This window comes from Cibotium barometz, chromosome 52 (genome assembly GCF_041138505.1).
Source record: "Cibotium barometz isolate CiBa-2024 chromosome 52, ASM4113850v1, whole genome shotgun sequence".
Taxonomy (NCBI): Eukaryota; Viridiplantae; Streptophyta; class Polypodiopsida; order Cyatheales; family Cibotiaceae; genus Cibotium; species Cibotium barometz.
Window position 1 is genome coordinate 1,399,041 of NC_141097.1, and position 20,701 is coordinate 1,419,741.

Sequence of the window (20,701 nt, forward strand, 5' to 3'; positions counted from 1 at the left end):
TGGAATTTATAGTTGATATAGATTGTATGATAAGAAAATCTTATGTCCGTACAAGTCTTTATGGTAGTAATAATTAATATGTATCAAAGCAAGTGTCATTGGGTCTTACCTTACTGGCGCAAACAAACAACTTCCCTATGTGGGTGCACCACTAGCTCATGCGTCAAGTGTTCACTCCATGTCACATCGGAACGATCTTTTACCGGAGGGGTGAAGGGAGAGTTCTCTATGCCTAGATAGAGGCAAGAACACGATGGTTCTCTCTCACAATAGGCACGAAATAAAGGAGAAGTTAAAGCAAGAAAACAAACTACAATCAAACCTATCTAACATGCATCCATCAAGCAAGCAAGATTCAATGGCATACAAGCAAGCAAGAAAAGGGAAGAGGAGCATTTACAAGTAAATTATTGCAAGAATGATTGTATATTGCTATTTGTCGAAATTGACTTACAAGTGACTAGTTTTCAAACTAGGCCGACCTTTATTACTAGTCTTAAGCAAGTATGTGCACCAAGTCCTTAATTTCCCTACTTAAATCTGCTTTATATGTTCCAGTGCCATCTTACAAAACCTAAGTGCCCATTCGAGGGGTAAGATCACAAAGCGTGTAACGGTAGGTAGGGCACGTGAAATACCAATGGCATGGTTAACAGCATTTGAATTCAAACTAAGATACATAGAATATTCAAAAGAGTATAAGTGGTTAGTGGAACATCTTTCTCAAACTTGTGGTCTTCACAAATGTGCAAGAGATGGGTACGGGGGCTAGTTTGATGGACTGGGGATGCTGCTTGATAATGGCCCATGTGCAGTGATCCCTGCCTGCTATTTACTCCGTGCTAAGTGTGCAAGAGTATGTGTGCAGGTCCTCATTGAGACTAAGCTGTACCTTGCTAGCTACCACTCAAAATTTTATGAGGTGCCTAGTAGTTCTCATAGATTACCTTGTTCACAAATTGTTACTTGCACAATGATGCCTCTACAGAAGGAGAAAAGAAACCTCGAAAAGGTCAATCATCAGGGAGTGTGATACATGCGCCTCACTCCCTATTATAGATTACTCTGAAAACAAACTGTACATAACAAATAAATATGGATTTATACAGGTCTAATATCCCAAATAATCTAAAAGTTCTTGAACTGAGAACACCATGACTAATTTTAAGGCATTTAATCTCATTTCATTAAATAAGGAAAGGCTGCAAGAACATTTAATGGCATTTCACCAAATAAAGATTTTCAAGGACATCCTGCAGTTCTTTACTGGTTAGTCAAGCCTTCTAATTCCTTGATAAGAAGCTCCTTCTCCTCTTCGAACTGCTCATCTTCTGTATTAAAAGCATCACAGGATTCCATGAGAGTACATTTGAGAAAAGAGTGCAGGCAGCTTCAAATTTTTAACTTTCTGTGATCCACAAAGTTCAATGATAATTTATTACCATGTTACTTACTAGAGACCACAAGATCTATGAGACCATTGCAACTCATCAATAGAGTAACTGAAACAAGCACACTGGCATCTGAGAGAGAGAGAGAGAGAGAGAGAGAGAGAGAGAGAGCACCTTTGTCAAGGTGAAAATCTTCCAAAAAAGTCACCAACTTATCACGATTTTGTAAGAGGACTTTCACTATGGAGGGCGGCTTTCTTGGATTAGCAACGAAAACCTGGGAGAGTTTAGCACTTTAAGATGACAAGCAGCAGCTCAAAAATCCTACTTCCATCAGAAATATGACAAATCCTTAAAATGAAACATTTTATGCAAGAACAGCATTCAATTCTGATAGGAAGCCATTATACTTTAATACCTTTCTGCAGGCCACACCCACGATCCCTGATGTACCCAAATATATTTCATGCTTTTCATTTAGGACCTAGGCATGGATTACAAAAATACAGTTTGAAACAGTAAAACAACAACCATCTATACGATGTTCGATGATGATACAAACAAAATACAAGTTGCTGTACCCAAACTAGGTACAAATTGAAACAAGAACTACAGTGGCTACTTGTCGACCAAAACCACTCCTGTAAGGTTCCTAACCAATGAGATTTCAGATTTTATGGACCGGCTGGCAGACACTGGGTCACAGCTTGTAGAGGCAGGCTTCCCTCGCAGATGACCACCAACGAGAGGTCGAGAATGCCAAGGACAAGGAACGGCGTCGCCGAGAGTGGGATGACCACCTTGACTCCATGAGGATCAACGTCAACAGGAGTTCGAAGACTTGCTTCTAACAGTTCAACCTGCACCACTACCATCAAGATCACCGGCACTCTTGGAGGCTACATGTACATGCTCAGAACCCTCAACTGAGGTGGAAAAAATCTGCGGGAGGGTACTCCCTCCATGGCTGGACGCTCTCGGAAGGAACTACCTCGGGGGAAGCCAAACAGGCAGCTGTAGTGCCAAATGATCCTACCTCAGGGGAAGCCAAACAGGCAGCTGTAGTGCCAAATGATCCCGCCAGCCCAATCAGAAAGAAATGGTCCCTCACTCACACCACGTGTAATAAAGCCTCTCTCTGTGCGATCTGAATCGCACTGGAGCTTCCTGTTAACATTCATGGTGCCAGCTGTAGAGCTTGTGCAAAGAGAGATGGAGGTTCGAGCCATGATGAGTTGATGCAAAGAGAAAGAAAGAAAGACAATTATATTAAACGGCTTCCAAAGACCCAGTGGGTCTATGAGACCAAAAGTGATACAATAGTGTCCATGTAATCTCATCATGGTACAAAAGAAAACAAAGACTAGAGCTATGAGCTGGGAATGTCAAATCTGAGCCATATTAAACATCTCCTAAAGACCCAATGCATCTATGAGACCAAAGTGATACAAAGCTATCCATGGTATCTCATCATGGAAAAGAAAAACGAAACAAGTACAAATAACATAGCTCTCTGAAAGTAGAGGCTGATACAATGATCATGATGAGGAAGTACATCCACACTTCCAATCGCATGACATTGCATGCAGACTTACAGAAACATGAGACAGATCATGATTCACCATCGGATCTAACATTTCATCTTTTTCCTGTACCTGCAAACTTTCTGACTCTAATACTCTGTCATAAGTTGCATCCACAAACTCAAGACCTTGAATAGCTAGCAGGCGCCTCAAACCAAGGTAGAACCTCAGCTTCCTCTCCTTCATGCAAGCAATCTCAAGGGCTTCTTTCAAGCTCTTAGGTCTCTTATACTCCAACTTCTCCCTCAACTCAAGACTCAATTGACTGATCAATGTCTGCATCTTGAGAAACTTCATATAAGCACCATACAACTCAAGCAAAGACATCTCTTTAGCACGCATAACTGCTCTCTCCCATGAATGCCATGCTTTTTCAAACATCTGCCAGAAATCAGCCACACATTGATCATTGTGCTCATTTAAAGTCAATTTTCTTGCAAACCTCTAGAGAAACTTTGCTTCCAACAATGTCCAACTGTCTCTCACATCATCTTGTAAATCCTCATACCACCTGCACGCATGGTCCTCCAAAAACAAAGGAAATGCCTTCACCCACTCCAGTTCACAATCCCTATTCCTCATGAGACAAAACAGTTGCACCTGTCTCAGAAATCTAGCTGGATCCTCTCCATCAACTCCCCTCCTAAACCTTGGACAATCATGATCACAGCAAAAGGCTTGAGCTGATTTCCAGGTGGTTTCCAACCTGGCAAACACCGCCCTAAAGAACCTTCTCATCCTCAGTGGGGACACCAAAGCATGTGTGGTGGCTAGGTGATGGCCTCTACTACACCACTAGCAAGCACACAAGAAGAAAACACAATGAGATCAGAACTGGGAGACACTGAATTCCCTGCTCCAAGGGCACCAATCAACCAGGCTCCTGTCCTCAGCCCTCCAGCTGACTCAATTGGACACTTCAACACCCTCCCAACCTCCCTATCTGATCCAGCTGCCTCCTCAAACTGTCCTCTCAAGTCAGCACTGACTACCAAAAGCTCTGAACGTCCAACTACAAGCCTCACCTGACCTGAATAGCTCCAGCTCTCTTCCAGCCGACAAAAACTGACTCAGAATGTTGACACCTGCCCCAGTCAAAACGTGTCCTCTCCAAGCTCTCCAACCTTCCTCAAACCCCAGTGTCCTCTGACACCTCTAAACCCTCAGACACCTCAGAACTCACGAAGATACAGTACAACAAACCCTCAACTGATTGCAAACTGACTCAGACACTTTCAGCCCACAACTCAAACCTGACTGCTGACTACTTGACAGCCCAGACTGTCAAACCAAACTCCAAATAGGCTCCACTCAACTCAAATTGACTAATTCTCACCCTCTACACGCACAGCTGACAAGATCTAACACTTAACTGACTCAGCCTGACTCTGGCCTCTCAATTGACAGTGGCTGACTCAGTTCTGACACAACTGATTATGGACTTGCACTCACAAGGGTTCCTCCTCCATAAACTCAATCAAGACAACACAATTATAGCACCATGGCTCAAAAACTCATCCACTCACAAAGAACTCAAGCTCAACACACTATATTATTCATTGAAACAAAAACCACACAGTCTCAACATCCCTGAGACTTGGGGCTCAAAGAAAAAGAAGAAAAAAACAGAAAACTTCAGGGGTCCTTTGATAGACCTCGGCGACCACTCTTCACAGCAACATCTTCAAACTTCATTGAAGTCAGCATCCAGCTGACAAGCAGGAGCTACAGTTGAGCAGTTCCGATCTGGACCAAGTATCTAACAAAGATGTTGCACACAGAATCTAAGGGCCACACCTCTTAGCCAATTCTCTGATCTTCAGCCTAACCTCTGCTCTGATCCACCCAAACCTCTCACTCTGCACTGGATCTTTTCACCGAAATCATTAAAACATGCAAGAACTCTAGCCTGCAAACTGCTATCAAGAAAACAGACCTGCAGGAGACCACTCGACTGCAGACTGTGCTCTCCACTCTCTCTTGTGGTAACACGAACTACCTCAGCTTGGAGAGTCCCCTCAAATGAACTCAATTCTCCTTCTTGAACCCCGTCACCACCTTGCCTTCTTCCAGAATGATGGACCACCCGTCTTCCTTGGATCCACCACGCGCTTTCTATTTTCCATTTGCACACTTGCACTTATCCTTTTGATCGCCATGTTGCTTTCGCCATCTTGGATTCACCACACACCATCTTTTATACATTTTACATATCTACACATCAGGTTTTGAGTGGGCTTGAGATTCTCCTCACAACGTGAAGCTCAATCTGGATGTGTAAGGGCAGGAGGTGTTGAAAACCATGACCTTGGTTTTACCAAGGTTAACAGAGAGATCTCGTTGTGTACAATACAACATCCAGGTGTCTCTGAAGCCTCGTGGCTGAATCCGATATGAGCACAATGTCATCTGCATAGAGAGCAGGAGCAGAATGAGTATGCCTGCACGTCAAGCGCATGGCCTGCCTACTTTGTCAATGAAGCTCGAGTTCTCATCAATGTAAAGGCCAAAGAGTGGGTGATAAACGGAAGTCCTGTTTAACCCCAATAGTCATAGGACGGACTCTCACTCGTCCTATGACTGTAGCATGCAATAGGTTGATCTCTACATGTACTTATATGATGAGTTCTCCAAGTGGGTAAGAGGATTGACACATGCAGATGCTCTAAGGCTTGGGTGCCTAACATGTCCCAGACTGGGGCTCACAATGGGGTCACAGCATACGACGACATGTTCTTAAAAAAGGTAATCCTACTGTACAAATGTTCCACTGATGTAGAGCCAGTGTGTCACATAGTACTCCAATGCAGGGTGCATGTGACATTTCCTCCTTGGCTCGGTGTAGCAAGTTCATGGCTTCCAAGTAGTCTGCCAGGAGTTGGGGGTACTCTGGAAAGAACTCTTCATCGAGCCACACGGCTTCATGGGTACCATGCTCATCTAAAATATCCTGCAAAGCCGGACTAATGTAGGGCTTCAACCAAGAAACATGGAAAACATTGTGCATAATCCAACTCTTTGGAAGCTTAAGCTTCATGGAGGCAACACTGATCTTTTTGATGATAGGGAAGGGTCCAAAGCTTCGAAAGGAGAGCTTGAGACAATGTTTTCCCACTTGCTTCAATCTCTGCTTCATTATCTAGAGATACACCCAATCTCCTTTATAGTTGACCTCTCGTCTTGACTTGTTGGCTTGCTCGGCATAGGCTTCATGTGCTTTGGCAAGGGGCTCCTTGACGGACTCAATGATCTTGTTGGCCTCCAAGGACGGTGACACCATTCTGGTAAGAAGTACGAGAAATGGCAGCCAAATGTTGCATCATATGGAGTTGAACCAATGGTAAATGCATAGTTGTTCATGTACGGTTGTACGTTCGACGCAAGCACAAAAAAGTGAGTACAAAAAAATGGATAAGAGAGCGGAGGCTAGAATCTAAATCCTAGGACCTAGATGAAGAAGGCATCGCCGCATCACTATCAGAGCCCTCACTTAGATCATCTGTAGAAGAAGAGTGCATCTCCGAGCCCTCGCCGAAGTCACCATCGCTAAGGAGGTCGTCGTCCTTGTCAAACTCGGGCTCTCTGACCTCATGTGAGAAGCCAAGGGGAGCATCCTCCTCTTCAAAAGTGGCTGAAGAGCTACCGGAAACACGACGAATGGTGCATCCGCGGGTGTCTCTCCCACTAGGTGCACGCCCATAGCAAGTACAATTAAGTCATCGATCAACTCCCTCAAGCTCTCTATAGATCTCTACATAGATTCTCTCCTCCTCCTCATCCTACTCTTTATGAACACTCTCAAGAGTGTCCCCTGTCAGCTTGGATGCATCCACATTCACCTACAGTTTACAAATTACATAATTAGTGAATCACATTGATGATTATACACATATTAGTAAATACATTGCAAATTGCAATATCACAAGTTAAAACTTGACAAGCCTTATACCTCTTTAACCGATTCCATCTTGTGCATGGCATGCACCATGCGCAAGTTAGCACGGCAATACACTAACCGCTCTAGTTTTTGCGTGCTCAAGTGACCGCGTAGAGCCTCAAAGCCACCTTTTGGAGACGCCACTATGTTAAGAAACAGGAGATGAGAATGCAATGCTAATGATGGTTAATCACTTAGATTATAAAGCATAAACAAACTCATCAATACGCAAACACAATGCTAATATGATATGTGAATAGATGCATCTAGCACATGAGGGACTAACACACACCATGAAGAGAAATGGTAAACAATAAATACCATAACATTACTGTAACGGGAAGCGGACGCGTGTATTGGAATCGTATAAATGTGAACAAGATTCTGAGCACTTAACACTTGAGCATTACAACCACAAAGCTGAAAATGACAGTACACCACATAAAGGGGCCGATGACAGGCTGACCCCCCCCCCCCCCCCCCTTTAGGTTATATTACCAAAAGAGTCTGCAAAGTACAAGATTACGGGTGCCTGGGGATTCACCACCAGCCTGCACCTGATTCTTCCAAATACATTTCAAACAAGAGAATCTGTAGGTACATCCGCCCTACACACAGGTACATCCGCCCTGCACAAGCCTCTTCACAGGTACATCCGCCCTGCACAAGAGTATCACAATCCTCACGGGTACTCCGCCCTGCACAAGATGTAAATGGATCTTTAGGCCCTGTTTCCACGTGAGAAACTGATCCAGAAACCTGTGTTCTCCGCGAGCAAGTGTCCCCAATGCTTGCCCTAAGCACCTGCTATACCAGGAATCCTTGAGACACATCCATGCTCACATATTCCATTGCTGTCCGGCCTGTTTTGTGCAATAACCAGTCCAAAACAGCAACTTTCTGTCGCGAGAAATCCACCTGTAAAGGGTCCTACAGCCCTGTGGAGGTCCCTAGAGCTGTCCTGTACTATCCAAGTTGACTTTGGACACCTGTAACCAGCCCAAAACTCGCAATAACCAGAAATTGCAGGTCTGAAATTTACCAACCAGCCCTTTAGAAGAGTGTGGGGATCGTTGTCCAAGCTTGTGCGAGTCCGGGAAGGAAGCAACCAGCCCTGTAGCAACTCCCAAAGCTCCAACCAGCTCTCCAATATGTTGAATAATGAGTAAAACAGCCCAAAAGGGCCTCTTGAGGGAGGCGCCTTTTTCAGGTGCCACCTCAGGGGCCTGGTGGGTACACATGCTGGCTGACATGTGTCCCCATAAGGTGTCCAGGTAGGTGTCTAGCCCATAGTGCTCCATTTGTCCTGTTTCTATAAGTTTAGGTCCAACCAAATGGGAAATGGCCATAAGCTGTCCGGACTTCATTAATTTTGGTCCGCCGGCCACTTATTAATAAGTGTGGACCTGCAAACCAATAAACCTTAGTAGTAAATGAAGTAAGCTGTAAATTGAGTGTGGACGCACTTACCACCTGCAAAACCCATAAGCCCACAGTTTTAGGCCATGTTCCAATGATCTGGGAGTACAAGCCGAAATGCAACATCATTGAGATCTTCTCCAAGATCTGAAAAGGTCCATAGTACCTGTTGGAAAGCTTAGGGTACTTTCCCTCTTTCCCTGGCCTCTTCCGAAGGCGTGCCTTTTCAAATTTCAGAAAGACCCAATCACCTTGTTTAAATTGTACATCCCTTCTATGCTTATCAGCTGCCTTTTTATTCTTGGTTTGAGACCTCTCTATGGCTGTCCGTACCTGTGCAAATGCAGTATCCAAGTCTCTGACATACTCATCTGCTGCAAAAATCTCATCCTTTGTACGAAGGATGGGTGGTAGTACCACCTTGCCATAGATAATCTCAAAGGGCGCCTTGCCCGTAGAAGTATGTACCGTATTGTTGTAGGCAAACTCCACAAGTGGTAAATACTTCTCCCAATCCGATTTGCGGTCGGATACATAAGATTTCAGCAAGTCGAGGACGGCTGAATTTGCTATTTCACTTTGCCCATCTGTCTGTGGATGGTAAGCTGATGAGAAGTTCAGCTTTGTACCCATATTGTCAAACAATGCGCGCCAAAATAAGCTTGTGGTTCTAGGATCTCTATCCCCCACAATAGATTTAGGCATGCCATGGTGTTTGAATATCTGTGCCAAAAACATCCTAGCCATATGATCTGGCTTTATTGTCTTGCGCACGGGAATGAAATGTGCCTGCTTGCTGAACCTGTCAATGATGGTCCAAATAGCATCATTTCCCTGTGGCGTCCTTGGCAAATCCATAATGAAATCCATAGCAATGCTTTCCCATGGTTCATTTGGTATAGGCAAAGGTTGAAGCAATCCAGGTGCTTTATGTCGGTCAAACTTGACCTTGTGACATACCATACATTCACGTACATATGCTTCAATATCCTTGCGAATATCTGGCCAAAAGAAATACCTCTCCAAAGCTTGTGCTGTGGCCAAAATGCCTCTATGACCTACATATGGAGGAGCATGGCACTCATCCATAACCTTATGGCGAAGGTTCTTAACCACACACATACGATTTTGCATCATGAGATATCCATCTCTTATGACATAAGATGGGACAGCAATACCCTCTTGCAAATCAGCCCATACATGTGCAAAATCCTCATCCAGATGATAAGTATTACGCATATCCGATAAGTCCTCATGGTATGCAACTGTAATAGCATGAACCTGTGGTCGTCTAGATAAGGCATCTGCCACCACATTCTTTTTCCCTGGAGTGTGTAAAATCTGAAAATGAAACATTGAGAGGAAATTTGCCCATCTCATATGCTTCTCTGAGAGCTTACTTTGAGTCAAAAAGTATCTCAAACTTTGATGATCAGTTTTGACCATAAAATCAGCCCCTAAAAGATAGTGTTTCCAAATAGTAAGGGCATGAATTACAGCCAACAACTCCTTCTCATAAACCTGTAAGTGAAGCTCTGCATGTTGCAAGCGTCTGCTCTCATAGGCAATGGCATGTCCTTCTTGGTTCAAAACAGCCCCTATGCAGTCCCCACATGCATCACATTCCACCACAAAAGGTTTGTGCAAATCCGGAATAATGAGTGCCGGTCCCGAGATGATTGCACTCTTCAACTTTTGAAAGGCATCTCTCTCTTCTTGTGTCCATTTAAAGATTGCTTTCTTCTTCGTTAACTCATGTAACGGAGCGGCAATGAAAGCAAAATGCTTGACGAACCTCCTGTAGTAAGCACATAAACCAAGGAAGCTCCTCACTTCATGGACTGATTTCAGCTCTGGCCATTCTTGCATGGCTTGTATCTTTGCGGGATCCATGCGCACACCATCCTTTGATACAATGTGACCAAGATAGTGAATCTCTGGGAGGAAGAATTCACTCTTTTTTGCATTTATGTAGAGCTGATTTTCCTTAAGCTCTTTAAACACAATAGCTAGGTGCTCACGATGTTGGGCTTCATTCTTTGAGAATACAATAATGTCATCAAGAATATACCCGTGAACTTTCTATGCTTTCTGAACACCCTGTCCATCATCCTGTTGAAGGTAGCGGGTGCATTTGTAAGGCCAAAAGGCACCACCAAAAATTCATAAAGACCAAAGGCTGTCCTAAATGCAGTCTTGTGTACATCTTGAGGTGCCACTCTCACTTGATGATACCCACTCTTGAGGTCTATTCGGCTGAAACATGCCGAACCTTCAAGCTTGTCCAAGATGTCATCAATGCGCGGAATTGGAAACTGATTCTTGATGGTTATCTTGTTGAGGGCACGGTAATCAACACACATCCTGTAAGTACCATCCTTTTGAACAAGAAGTACCGGCGAGCAATATGGCGAGGAACTAGGCCGAATCAAACCCTTTTCCAAAAGTTCATTCACCTGTGCCATAATCTCTTCTTGTTGACTAGCACTCACCCTGTATGGTGGTCTATTAGGTGGAGAGCTACTGGGAATTAGATCTATGCAATGATCTTCCGGCCTCTCGGGTGGCAACCTTGCTGGCAAAGCATTCGCAAAACAATCTTTGAACTCATTCAAAAAGTTAAGCTTGTCTTGATCTAATGTACTAACATCAACACTAGAATGTTCAATGGTATCACGTACAAAAACCAAGTAAGAACAAGCTGATTTCTTTATTGCCTTATTAATTTGTACATGGCTTACAAGAGGTATGGTACTTCCAGTAGTACCAGCATCTATAGAAAGAAAGAAAGAAAGAAAGTTATATTAACGTCCACGGGAGGCCGAATCCGACCTATGGGACAGATCAGGTACATCCATTTACATTCCACTCTGGGTATCGATGCCAAAGAGGCATAAAACTGAAAAAAAATAACTCAAAATGAACTCTTAAGACTCTTAAGAGTTTAAATTACAATGGGTTCTATTGCATCTAGTTCGAAATTGAGGTTCAAAATAAAAATAGCTATATTTCATCCATGGATGGATTTGCTCTTGAGGGGGGTGGGGTACGGAATTCTTTAATGATTGCTTGTCCTCCTCTGTATATTGCCCATTTGCCATTCTTTCTTGCTTCTTTAACTTTATTCAGCTCTGCCGATCTGTTCTTGAGTTGTAGCGGGGTGAGTTCATCAGCTATCCATACCTTTGTCCCTTGGAGAGACCTTGTTTGCTTCATCACTGCTATTTTCTCATTGTTGTCCATATAGGAGACTTTTGCCTGTGTACCCTTTACTATAATAGAGATAGGGTCTCCTAAGTCCACGAAGGAGACTACTTTGCTCAGTTGTGCTGTAAGTACATCTGTATCTAATATGTAGTCTTCTCGAAGCTCTTGAGCTATGTCTGCCCTATCCCAGCCTTGAGGAAGACCATCGACTCTGATTACCTTTTTGTTACTTTCCATTCGTTCCTTTTCTTTGACTGCTGATATGACTTCTTTAACAAAATCTTGTGAGTTAACTGAATTTACCTTTGAAACATGGTTTGTCGTTTCTGTTTGTAGTGTTGTAGGTATGGGTCCTTCTCGTGCTTCCTCTTGCTTCATCTTCATGGCTTGCACTTGCACTTTCAGTTCGTTGATTTGTTCATCTTTCTTGATAGTCTCGTGTTTCAGTGCTGCTAATTCTCCCTGGAGTTTCTTCAGTTCTTGCATGAGGTAGGCTTCCCATGGTGTCGGCTTGCTCACGGGTGGAGGAATGGGCGGTAATCGTGAAGCGGTGACTGAGGCAAAAGACTTCTTACTTCCCATATGTTGCTGCTGATAAAGGAGAGGGCTGTTGGTGGAACGAGTCCCCCCTCAGGGGTACCCTCTGGGAGACTCAGAAAATGCGGCCTACAAGATGCTCAGCTACTACAGGTGCAGGGGAGAGTTATGTTGCTGCCTTGGGGGTCTGAGCAAGGGTGGGTGGGGAAAGGGCGGCTGGGCAGGCGCAGAAGCTAAGGGGGGCGGAAAGGGCAGCGAGCAGAGACGGGCGACTGGGCAGGCGCAGAAGCTAAGGGGGGCGAGCAGAGACGGGCAACTGCGAGCAGAGACGGGCGACTGGGCAGGCGCACAAGCTAAGGGGGGCGGAAAGGGCGGCGAGCAGAGACGGGCGACTAGGCAGGCGCACAAGCTAAGGGGGGCGAGCAGAGACGGGCGACTGCGAGCAGAGACGGAAACGGGGGGGGCGACTGGGCAGGCGCAGAAGCTAAGGGCGGCGAGCAGAGACGGAAACGGGAGGGAAGCTAAGGGTGGCGAGCAGAGACGGGCGACTGCGAGCAGAGACGGAAACGGGGGGGGCGACTAGGCAGGCGCAGGGGGACGGAAAGGGCGGCGAGCAGAGACGGGCGACTGGGCAGGCGAGAGAGAGAGAGAGTCTATGTACAAAGCTGATTTTCTTCTCTTTGTAAGCCTTAATAGGCTCTAAACGGTGATGCCAGGGCATCCCCAACAAAAACATCACAACCTGTAAGAGGAGCCACTAAAAAGCTCTCATGGTCGAGGTAGTCCTGTATATGTACACGGAGCTTACCAATGACCGGAGTTACATCAACCTGTTTGCCCTCAAAGGCGGCATCTACATTCATTTGCATTCCCATGTCTTCCACATTGAGACCTATGGCGGCAGCCATCTGTACGGATATAAAGTTATCTGTGGAAGCATCATCAAAAAGAAACAAAGCAGGCTGATCCTTCAATTTGCCCCAAACCTTGCATATGACTCTACTCTTGGGCTCATGCCCTGTATTACCCTGCACATCGGGTACAACATTCACAAGAGGCTTTTCCACATTAGGCTCAGCATTCTTAGGATTCTGTGGGCATTTAGGATATATGATCTTTACTGCCACACTTAAAGCATTTTCCAGCCTTCCTGTACTCTTCCAATTGCTGTTTTGAGAGCCCAAAATTGTGGTGTTTACCCCCCGGCTTCTTTTCGGAGTCATCCTTTGCATCTCGGCCATCTTTGGGAGCATTCTTAGGTGGCTGTCCACCCTTTTTCTGGTCATAACCAGCCCTGAATTTGCTCTTGTTTTGACCTGCAAATGGCTTATTTGTGGGTGCTTTCATGTGCAAGTTCTCCGCAATCATGGCTGAGTGTATAAGCTCTTGTATGGTCTTATTTGGGTACACTCCCAAGCTTTGTTGGATGATGTGATAGAGCCCCGATTCAAACTTTCTCTTCTTCTCGTCCTCTCCAATCTTCATGAAGGGAGTAACCTTGAGAAGGACTTTCCAAAACTTTGCTATGTATGAAGCAACGGACTCTCCCTCATCTTGGGACAGCCAATCCCACTCCTTGCGTACATCCTTTGCAAAGTTTGGTGGTAAGAATTGATCATAAAACTGAATTTTGAAAGAAGACCAAGTTGGGGCAGCACTTCCATCAAGTATTTTTGCAAGCCACCAATCACTTGCCGTATCCTTGAGATGCATTCCCACATGCCTGAGCATAGACTTTTCCGAAAAGTCTTCATTGCAAAAAGCTATCTCAAACTGTCTAATGAAAGCAAGTGCTTTGGTAGAGTCCATCCGTCCCTGAAAGTTTTCAAACTTTACATCCTTGTCACCGGACTTGAACTCTCGAGGCTTCTTCCTTCTATGTGCATCCCTATGTACATCCTGTTCATCTCCATGGTGATGATGCCGCGATGAAGATTCACGATCCCTCTTCGTTCTCTCTTGAGCCACACTCTCCGAATGAGTGGAAAGCTCAACACGAGAACGGATATGTCTTCTTGGAGCAAAGCGGGAATGAGTAGAGGATCCCTCATCCTTACTCTTCTCTTGACCTGCATCAAGCCTAGCACCAGGGACTCTTGTCCTTTCAGCATTTGGCACTTGGTGTGCTCTTCCTGCTTGTTGTGCATCATGTGCACCACCACGGGCAGCCATGAGGGGTGGCTTCTTGAAAGCCAATCTAACATCTGCTTCGGTGTATACATCACCCTTAACCATTAGGTATGCAAGTGCAAGCTCTCGGGGTTCCTCAACATCCATTTCCTTTGCAATTGCTTCAAAAGTGACTTCATGGACCGAAGCCTTTGCCTTCGCAGCCAACACCCTTTGTACATCCGGGTCATTTTTCAATGACTTGAGCTCTTCGGTTTCAACCCTATAGCGTCGCACTTGACGCCTCAAAGATTCCAAATCAGAATGCATAGTGTCATGAGTACCTGCATCTCCATAGACATCATTGCCTGCAGCATCTCTTGCATCCCTTGTACCATGAAATTCACGGTCCTGTGTGTTCTCCACACTGTCAGAAATGTGGCTGTCCATGACACTCAAATCAGGTCACCAGTTATAATTCCAAGCCTCAGACCGTTTTCCAATGAGGGGAAAAAAAATGAGCTCTAATACCAATGTAACGGGAAGCGGACGCGTGTATTGGAATCGTATAAATGTGAACAAGATTCTGAGCACTTTACACTTGAGCATTACAACCACAAAGCTGAAAATGACAGTACACCACATAAAGGGGCCGATGATAGGCTGACACCCCCCCCGATCTTTGTCCAAGCTTGTGTGAGTCCGGGAAGCAAGCAACCAGCCCTGTAGCAACTCCCAAAGCTCCAACCAGCTCTCCAATATGTTGAATAATGAGTAAAACAGCCGAAAAGGGCCTCTTGAGGGAGGCGCCTTTTTCAAGTGCCACCTTAGGGGCCTGGTGGGTACACATGCTGGCTGACATGTGTCCCCATAAGGTGTCCAAGTAGGTGTCCAGCCCATAGTGCTCCATTTGTCCTGTTTCTATAAGTTTAGGTCCAACCAAATGGGAAATGGCCATAAGCTATCCGGACTTCATTAATTTTGGTCCAACCAAATGCGAACGCATTATAAGTTGTCCGGCCACTTATTAATGAGTGTGGACCTGCAAACCAATAAACCTTAGTAGTAAATGAAGTAAGCTGTAAATTGAGTGTGGACGTACTTACCACCTGCAAAACCCATAAGCCCACAGTTTTAGGCCCAAACAGGAGTGCACACACGTGTCCACAAGGTGCCCGGGCGTCCCCGGTCCCTCGGACTTCACAAGCCAAAATAACAAGCATTGTCCAGGCAGCAAGACAATGTCACACAAAGTAAAATAGAGTTATGGCATGCATCATTTATGCATTGTGCACATGTAAACTTGGAGAACCACCTATCATCATTCTTATACTTGAAAATATTCCGCCTGCCATCATAACACACCATGTGTGCATAGCCGGAATCCACACGGGCACCGCCCGAAAGTCCACAAATGTCCTGCCATGTCCTTGGACTCATATGCATCCACTCATATGATCCATACACATGCCCAGGTATAATACATACATGCATCCGCATGTTTCTAGGCCTGACACGCATCCGCATGTCCCTAGAATATAGGGGTTTGTGACAATTACCTTGATGCAAGAGAAGATAGCCTTATGCCCACAAAGGATCCACCACGTATATTGCCAACAAATGGTAGCTTGCACTAAGCAATTACAAAGGCTCCTCTCATCACATCACAATGAGTGTATGGACTTGTTTATATAGGATACCTAGAGAGAAGCGCTTGAGCTCCCTAGGATGTCTCCACCTTCCCCTGATTATCTCACCAGACTCACCATAAAGTGACTCCACCATCAACGGTGCTACCTACCATGCCTACACTGGTTAACCATGGTAATTGGAGACCTTATGACCTTAGAACTTCCATCCCTAAGGTGCACATAGCATTTATCGACTAAGTACTAATACTAATGAATGCTAGATCACTAAAATCTCAACACCCTCTCTTGATCAAGCATCTATACCACACAGGGTGTGCTTGGATTAGATCAACCACTAAGATAAAGATTCACTGAGACATCAATAAGATAAGATGAGTGTCACACAAGCTCTAAAAAATATAAGTAGCACAAAGTTTTAGAAAAGTGTATCAGTGGGGGCCATATTGGCCTCATGATGACTGCTCCCAGGTTGCTTGTCTTCTTTCTTCTTGTTCTCCTCATCTCGCTTCTTCTTGAAACACACTTTGGCTTCATGTCCCTTCTTCTTGCAGTAATAGCAAGTCCTAAGAAACTTCTTCTTCTTCTCATCCATGATGAGAGTCGATTCCACATGAACCTGTGATGTGGACTCCTTGGAAGTCTTCTTGGCTTCCATTCTTGTTTCTTCAAGGATCAAGGATGAGGCAACTAATGCCAGGGTCATGTTGGTTTGGTTGGCTAGAGCAGAGACACATTGCTCATAGGCATCAAGCATGCTAGAAAGTAAGCTAAAGACTGCTTGCTCTTCATCAATGATAACCCCCGCTTCACTGAGCTGATCTATTAAACTCCGAACATTGTTCACATGGTTAGCCATTGTCTCCTTGTCATCCATTTCAAGTCTGTAGAGCTTCTTTCAAAGAAACATCCGTGGTGCTGAATTGACTTGGCCAAATATGGATCTAAGACGAGTCCATGCTTCATGAGGGCTCTTGGAGGAACTCACTTGATGAATCTAGTTATCTGCTAACCCACAGATAATAAATGATAATTCCTTTGAGTCGTTGCTTGTCCACTTAGTGATACTGTCAGGATCCCTAGAAGGCTTTCTCTCTGTGCCATTGACTATGGCCCAAAGTTCCCGATCTACCAATCCCATTTGCATTTTGATACTCCATGTGTGGTATTTTGAACCATCAAACTTCTCAGATTTCTCTAAGAAGTGTCCATAGTGATGACTTGATGAACTAGACATAGTGCAACACTATTTGAACTCACACACAGTGATAAGTGAGATCCTTTATCAGTAACAAGATCCTTGTGTAATGGTATGATCTCTCACACAGAGAGGAGCAACAAAATAAACTCTATCCAAATGCACACAAAGTAATAACCACACACTACAAAGTCAGAATTGACCTTCCCCAAATAAATGCATTTGAGTACACATAAGTTCTGAGAATTTAAGGGATTGTGCGAGGTGGTAGTAGTGGGGCAGTGTCTTTGCCTTTTTAATTTTATGAGAATCTTTGGATGCTTTGAGTTGTGCCTTGGTTGGAGTGTGAATGAACCTAGGCATGATGTACTATCTTCACTCAGAACGATGTGATGTGCTCTTTATAGACTAAGAGCATGTTACAAAATGATATTGTCACAAAGACATGAATATAATTTTAACTTAGGATGATAAATAAGACTAGGCCAAGGATGTGATGTTCACAAGAGTTGTGTTTAAATGATTTATACCTTAGCCTTATAAACCTTGAACCACAAAGGTAAATTTAAAAGTTCTTTCCCTCCTAAAATTGGGGAGGAAAGTGAGCAGGTGGTGGAGGCCAATTTCTTCCTCAATCCAAGGAGAAATGCGCGTTGTTTTGCTGGAGTAGTTCAGCCATCAGTTGCACCAGAGAAGACCCTTGAATACTGCATCGATTACCACCTAATTTCGGGTTACTTAGTGGTCTAATTAACTCCTGGTTTCTGTAGAAGAGCACAACAGACCCTGTCTGTAGAAATACTTCAATATGCTCACACAAATGGCTTTTCTGGTCAGATTTTTGTCTGAGCCAGTTCGCCCCTCACAGTATTACAGGATCCTTCGCCAAATACGCTGCAGTGCAAGGCTAATGAAAGCCACCAAAGACTGAGCTTTTCTTCTCCTTGATACTCCCACCTGGTTGATAGGCTGGAAGACGCAGATTTTTACAACTGTAATGCAAATTACATAGGGATAATTTGCTAGGCCTGAGCACTGTGAGTTGGGCTATTATGGACCTGACAAATCCAAGGTGATTTGGGAAAGAATTGCCTTCAATTTTAGCCTCAAAATAGGCTCATTTTCTACACTCACAGAGTTTGATTTTTCTGCACTGTTTTTGCACTTAGTAAACAGATTACTTATACCTCCACTTTCAACATCCTTTTGTTGTTGCTTCTTGAAGTCTGACCACCTTTTGATGTAGTTGTTTGAGCTGAATTTGATGAATCCCTTCTTCTCTTTCCAATGCCTTGAGAAAGTTCTTTAAGCAGCTCCACCTTTCACTCTTCTCACAAAGACTTGATCACACCCACAATGGCGTGGCCCTAGTTGATAAATCCCCTCTCAAACTTAACAATGCCACTTTATTAAGCTAGATAATGATGGATTTAGGCTTGCACAAAGCAATAATTACTCCCAGGGGCTTACTCAAAGATGGCTTTACTCTTTGCTACTCAAACATGCAAACTAGTGAAGCAACAAATGTTGTAATGAGGCAACAAATGCAAATGACCAGCCTTTACTTTGCAACCGCTGCTGCAAGTAACACATGAAATGTTGAAACTCTCACCACTTTTGAAGGCCTATGCACTGTTAGGGTTAGGGTTTAGAGATGCTGCAAACAGGCGTGGAGAGCAACAGAGAGAGAACACGACTTCTGTGTATTCAGATGATAAAATGTGAAGTACAATAGCCACATAATAAGTGACCTAAAGAGATGTGTTCACATGTCCGGCCATAAAATGTGTCGGGTGGACCAAAACACCTATAAACTGCTTATAAGTGAAACTAAGCTAAACTGGGGAAAAAAACCTCCACTAACTGAAGTAAAAAGTGCCCCAGTAATCTACTAATGATCACTAGCACTCCTCTGGGTGCATACACAGCATAAAACCCAACAAACCCCCCTGGAGTGATATGTGATCACTGTACATCATCCACCAAAAGGAAACAAATTCAAAGAAGTGCGGAATGCTTCGAATTTCGGATGTGGTAATGCCTTGGTGAAGATGTCTGCCACATTTTGATCTGTAGGACAGTAGATCAGACTGATATCTCCTGCCTGGAGTCTCTCCCGAACAAAATGATAGTGAATCTCAATGTGTTTCGTACGAGCATGAAACACAGGATTCCTGGCCACAACAATGGCACTCTGACTATTAGTATAGATAGGTGTAGGCTCCTCCACTGAAATATCCATATCAGTCATGAGACGACGCAGCCAAACACACTCAACAGTAGTAGTGTAGGCTGCTCTGTACTCTGCCTCACAAGACGAAGTGGCCACTGTGGTCTGTTTCTTGCTTAGCCAAGAAATGCATGAAGAGCCAAGAAAGAAACAATTTCCACTAGTGGAATGTCTGGTATCAAAATCACCAGCCCAATCTGAATCACTGTAAGTGTATAACTGCATGTCACCCCCCTCAGGATAAAGCAATCCAAGAGACAAGGTACCCTGCAAATACCGGAATACACGCTTTACAGCTTGCCAATGTGACAACCGTGGGCTGTGCATGAATCTGCTCAACTGAGAAACTGCATACTGAATATCTGGCCGTGTAGTACACAAGTAAATAAGGCACCCAACAGCCTGAGCATATGTAGTGGCATCAAAGAAAATACTGTCATCTTGTAGTGACAGTTTCATCCCAGGCTCCATAGGAGTACTAATAGGCTTGCAATCCTGAAATTTAAACTTCTCCAGAAGTTTAGCAACATACCGTGATTGCAACAACCCAATGCCTCTGTTATCCTGCACAAACTGTATGCCCAAATAGTAGTGTACAAGCCCCAAGTCAGACATGTCAAATGTCTGTTGCTGCAGTATCTCTTTAAAAGCTGCAATTTTGTCATCATTTGATCCCATGAGCAAGAGATCATCTACATAAAGACTGATGACCAACAAATCTGTCTCTTCTTTCTTTACATACAGAGTGTGAAACTCGCGGCGGCGGGTGCCCGGGAGACTAGGGCCTTTGACACACTTGTTGATACCATCAATGCATATTAAAACATTTAAACATGGCCACAGCCTTAACACATATCCATCATCACTTTGCATAAAACATAAAGCTGGACAAAACATCCACAAATGTTGAAAATGGAGCTTGCACGTGTGACACCGCATAGAGGCCGGAATGGGCCGACCCCCCCCTTGGAGTATTTTATTACCCAAGGAGAATAATATCATGTACAAGCTTTGAGGGCCTTACTCTCCCCACGGGAGATGCCGGATTATCCATATACAAATGCCATAACACAGCCCAACACAAGGCAACTGAGCCGGAACATAGGCTGTAGAAATGCCGAGCCAACAATATAATCCATATACCTCCGTGTGGGTACTGATTCTTCCCCAAAAACCACGGGTCTTCATGCAATAGAAAGGGTACAGCAAGTACAACTCTCCATTCAGCCGGTACAGCAAGTACAATGGCTGGTACAGCCGGTACAGTGGCTGGTACAGCAGGTATGGTGGCTGGTACAGCCGGTACAGTGGCTGGTACAGCAGGTACAGCAAGTACAGAAGCGGGTACAGCAAGTATAGTGGCTGGTACAGCCAGTATGGTGGCTGGTACAGCAGGTACATCAAGTACAAATGCTGGTACAACACATACAATGGCTAGAAA

General features: G+C 44.4%; 1 protein-coding gene across 4 annotated transcripts in view; it reads right to left on the reverse strand.

The window, feature by feature from the left end:
• Positions 1–921: 921 nt before the first annotated feature.
• LOC147608661 (Mo25 family protein) overlaps positions 922–20,701 on the reverse strand; it is a 94,808-nt gene continuing 75,028 nt past the window's right edge. For 3 of the 4 annotated variants that reach the window (XM_086788259.1, XM_086788260.1, XM_086788262.1), the window contains exons 10-12: positions 1,810–1,875; positions 1,566–1,668; positions 922–1,331 (exon numbers count right to left, since the gene is read on the reverse strand). In XM_086788259.1, the coding sequence (XP_086644385.1) occupies positions 1,264–1,331; positions 1,566–1,668; positions 1,810–1,875 (237 nt within the window). In that variant the 3' untranslated portion in view covers positions 922–1,263. The remainder of the gene's footprint in view (positions 1,332–1,565; positions 1,669–1,809; positions 1,876–20,701) is intronic. The other variant, XM_086788261.1, reaches the window with a different exon arrangement.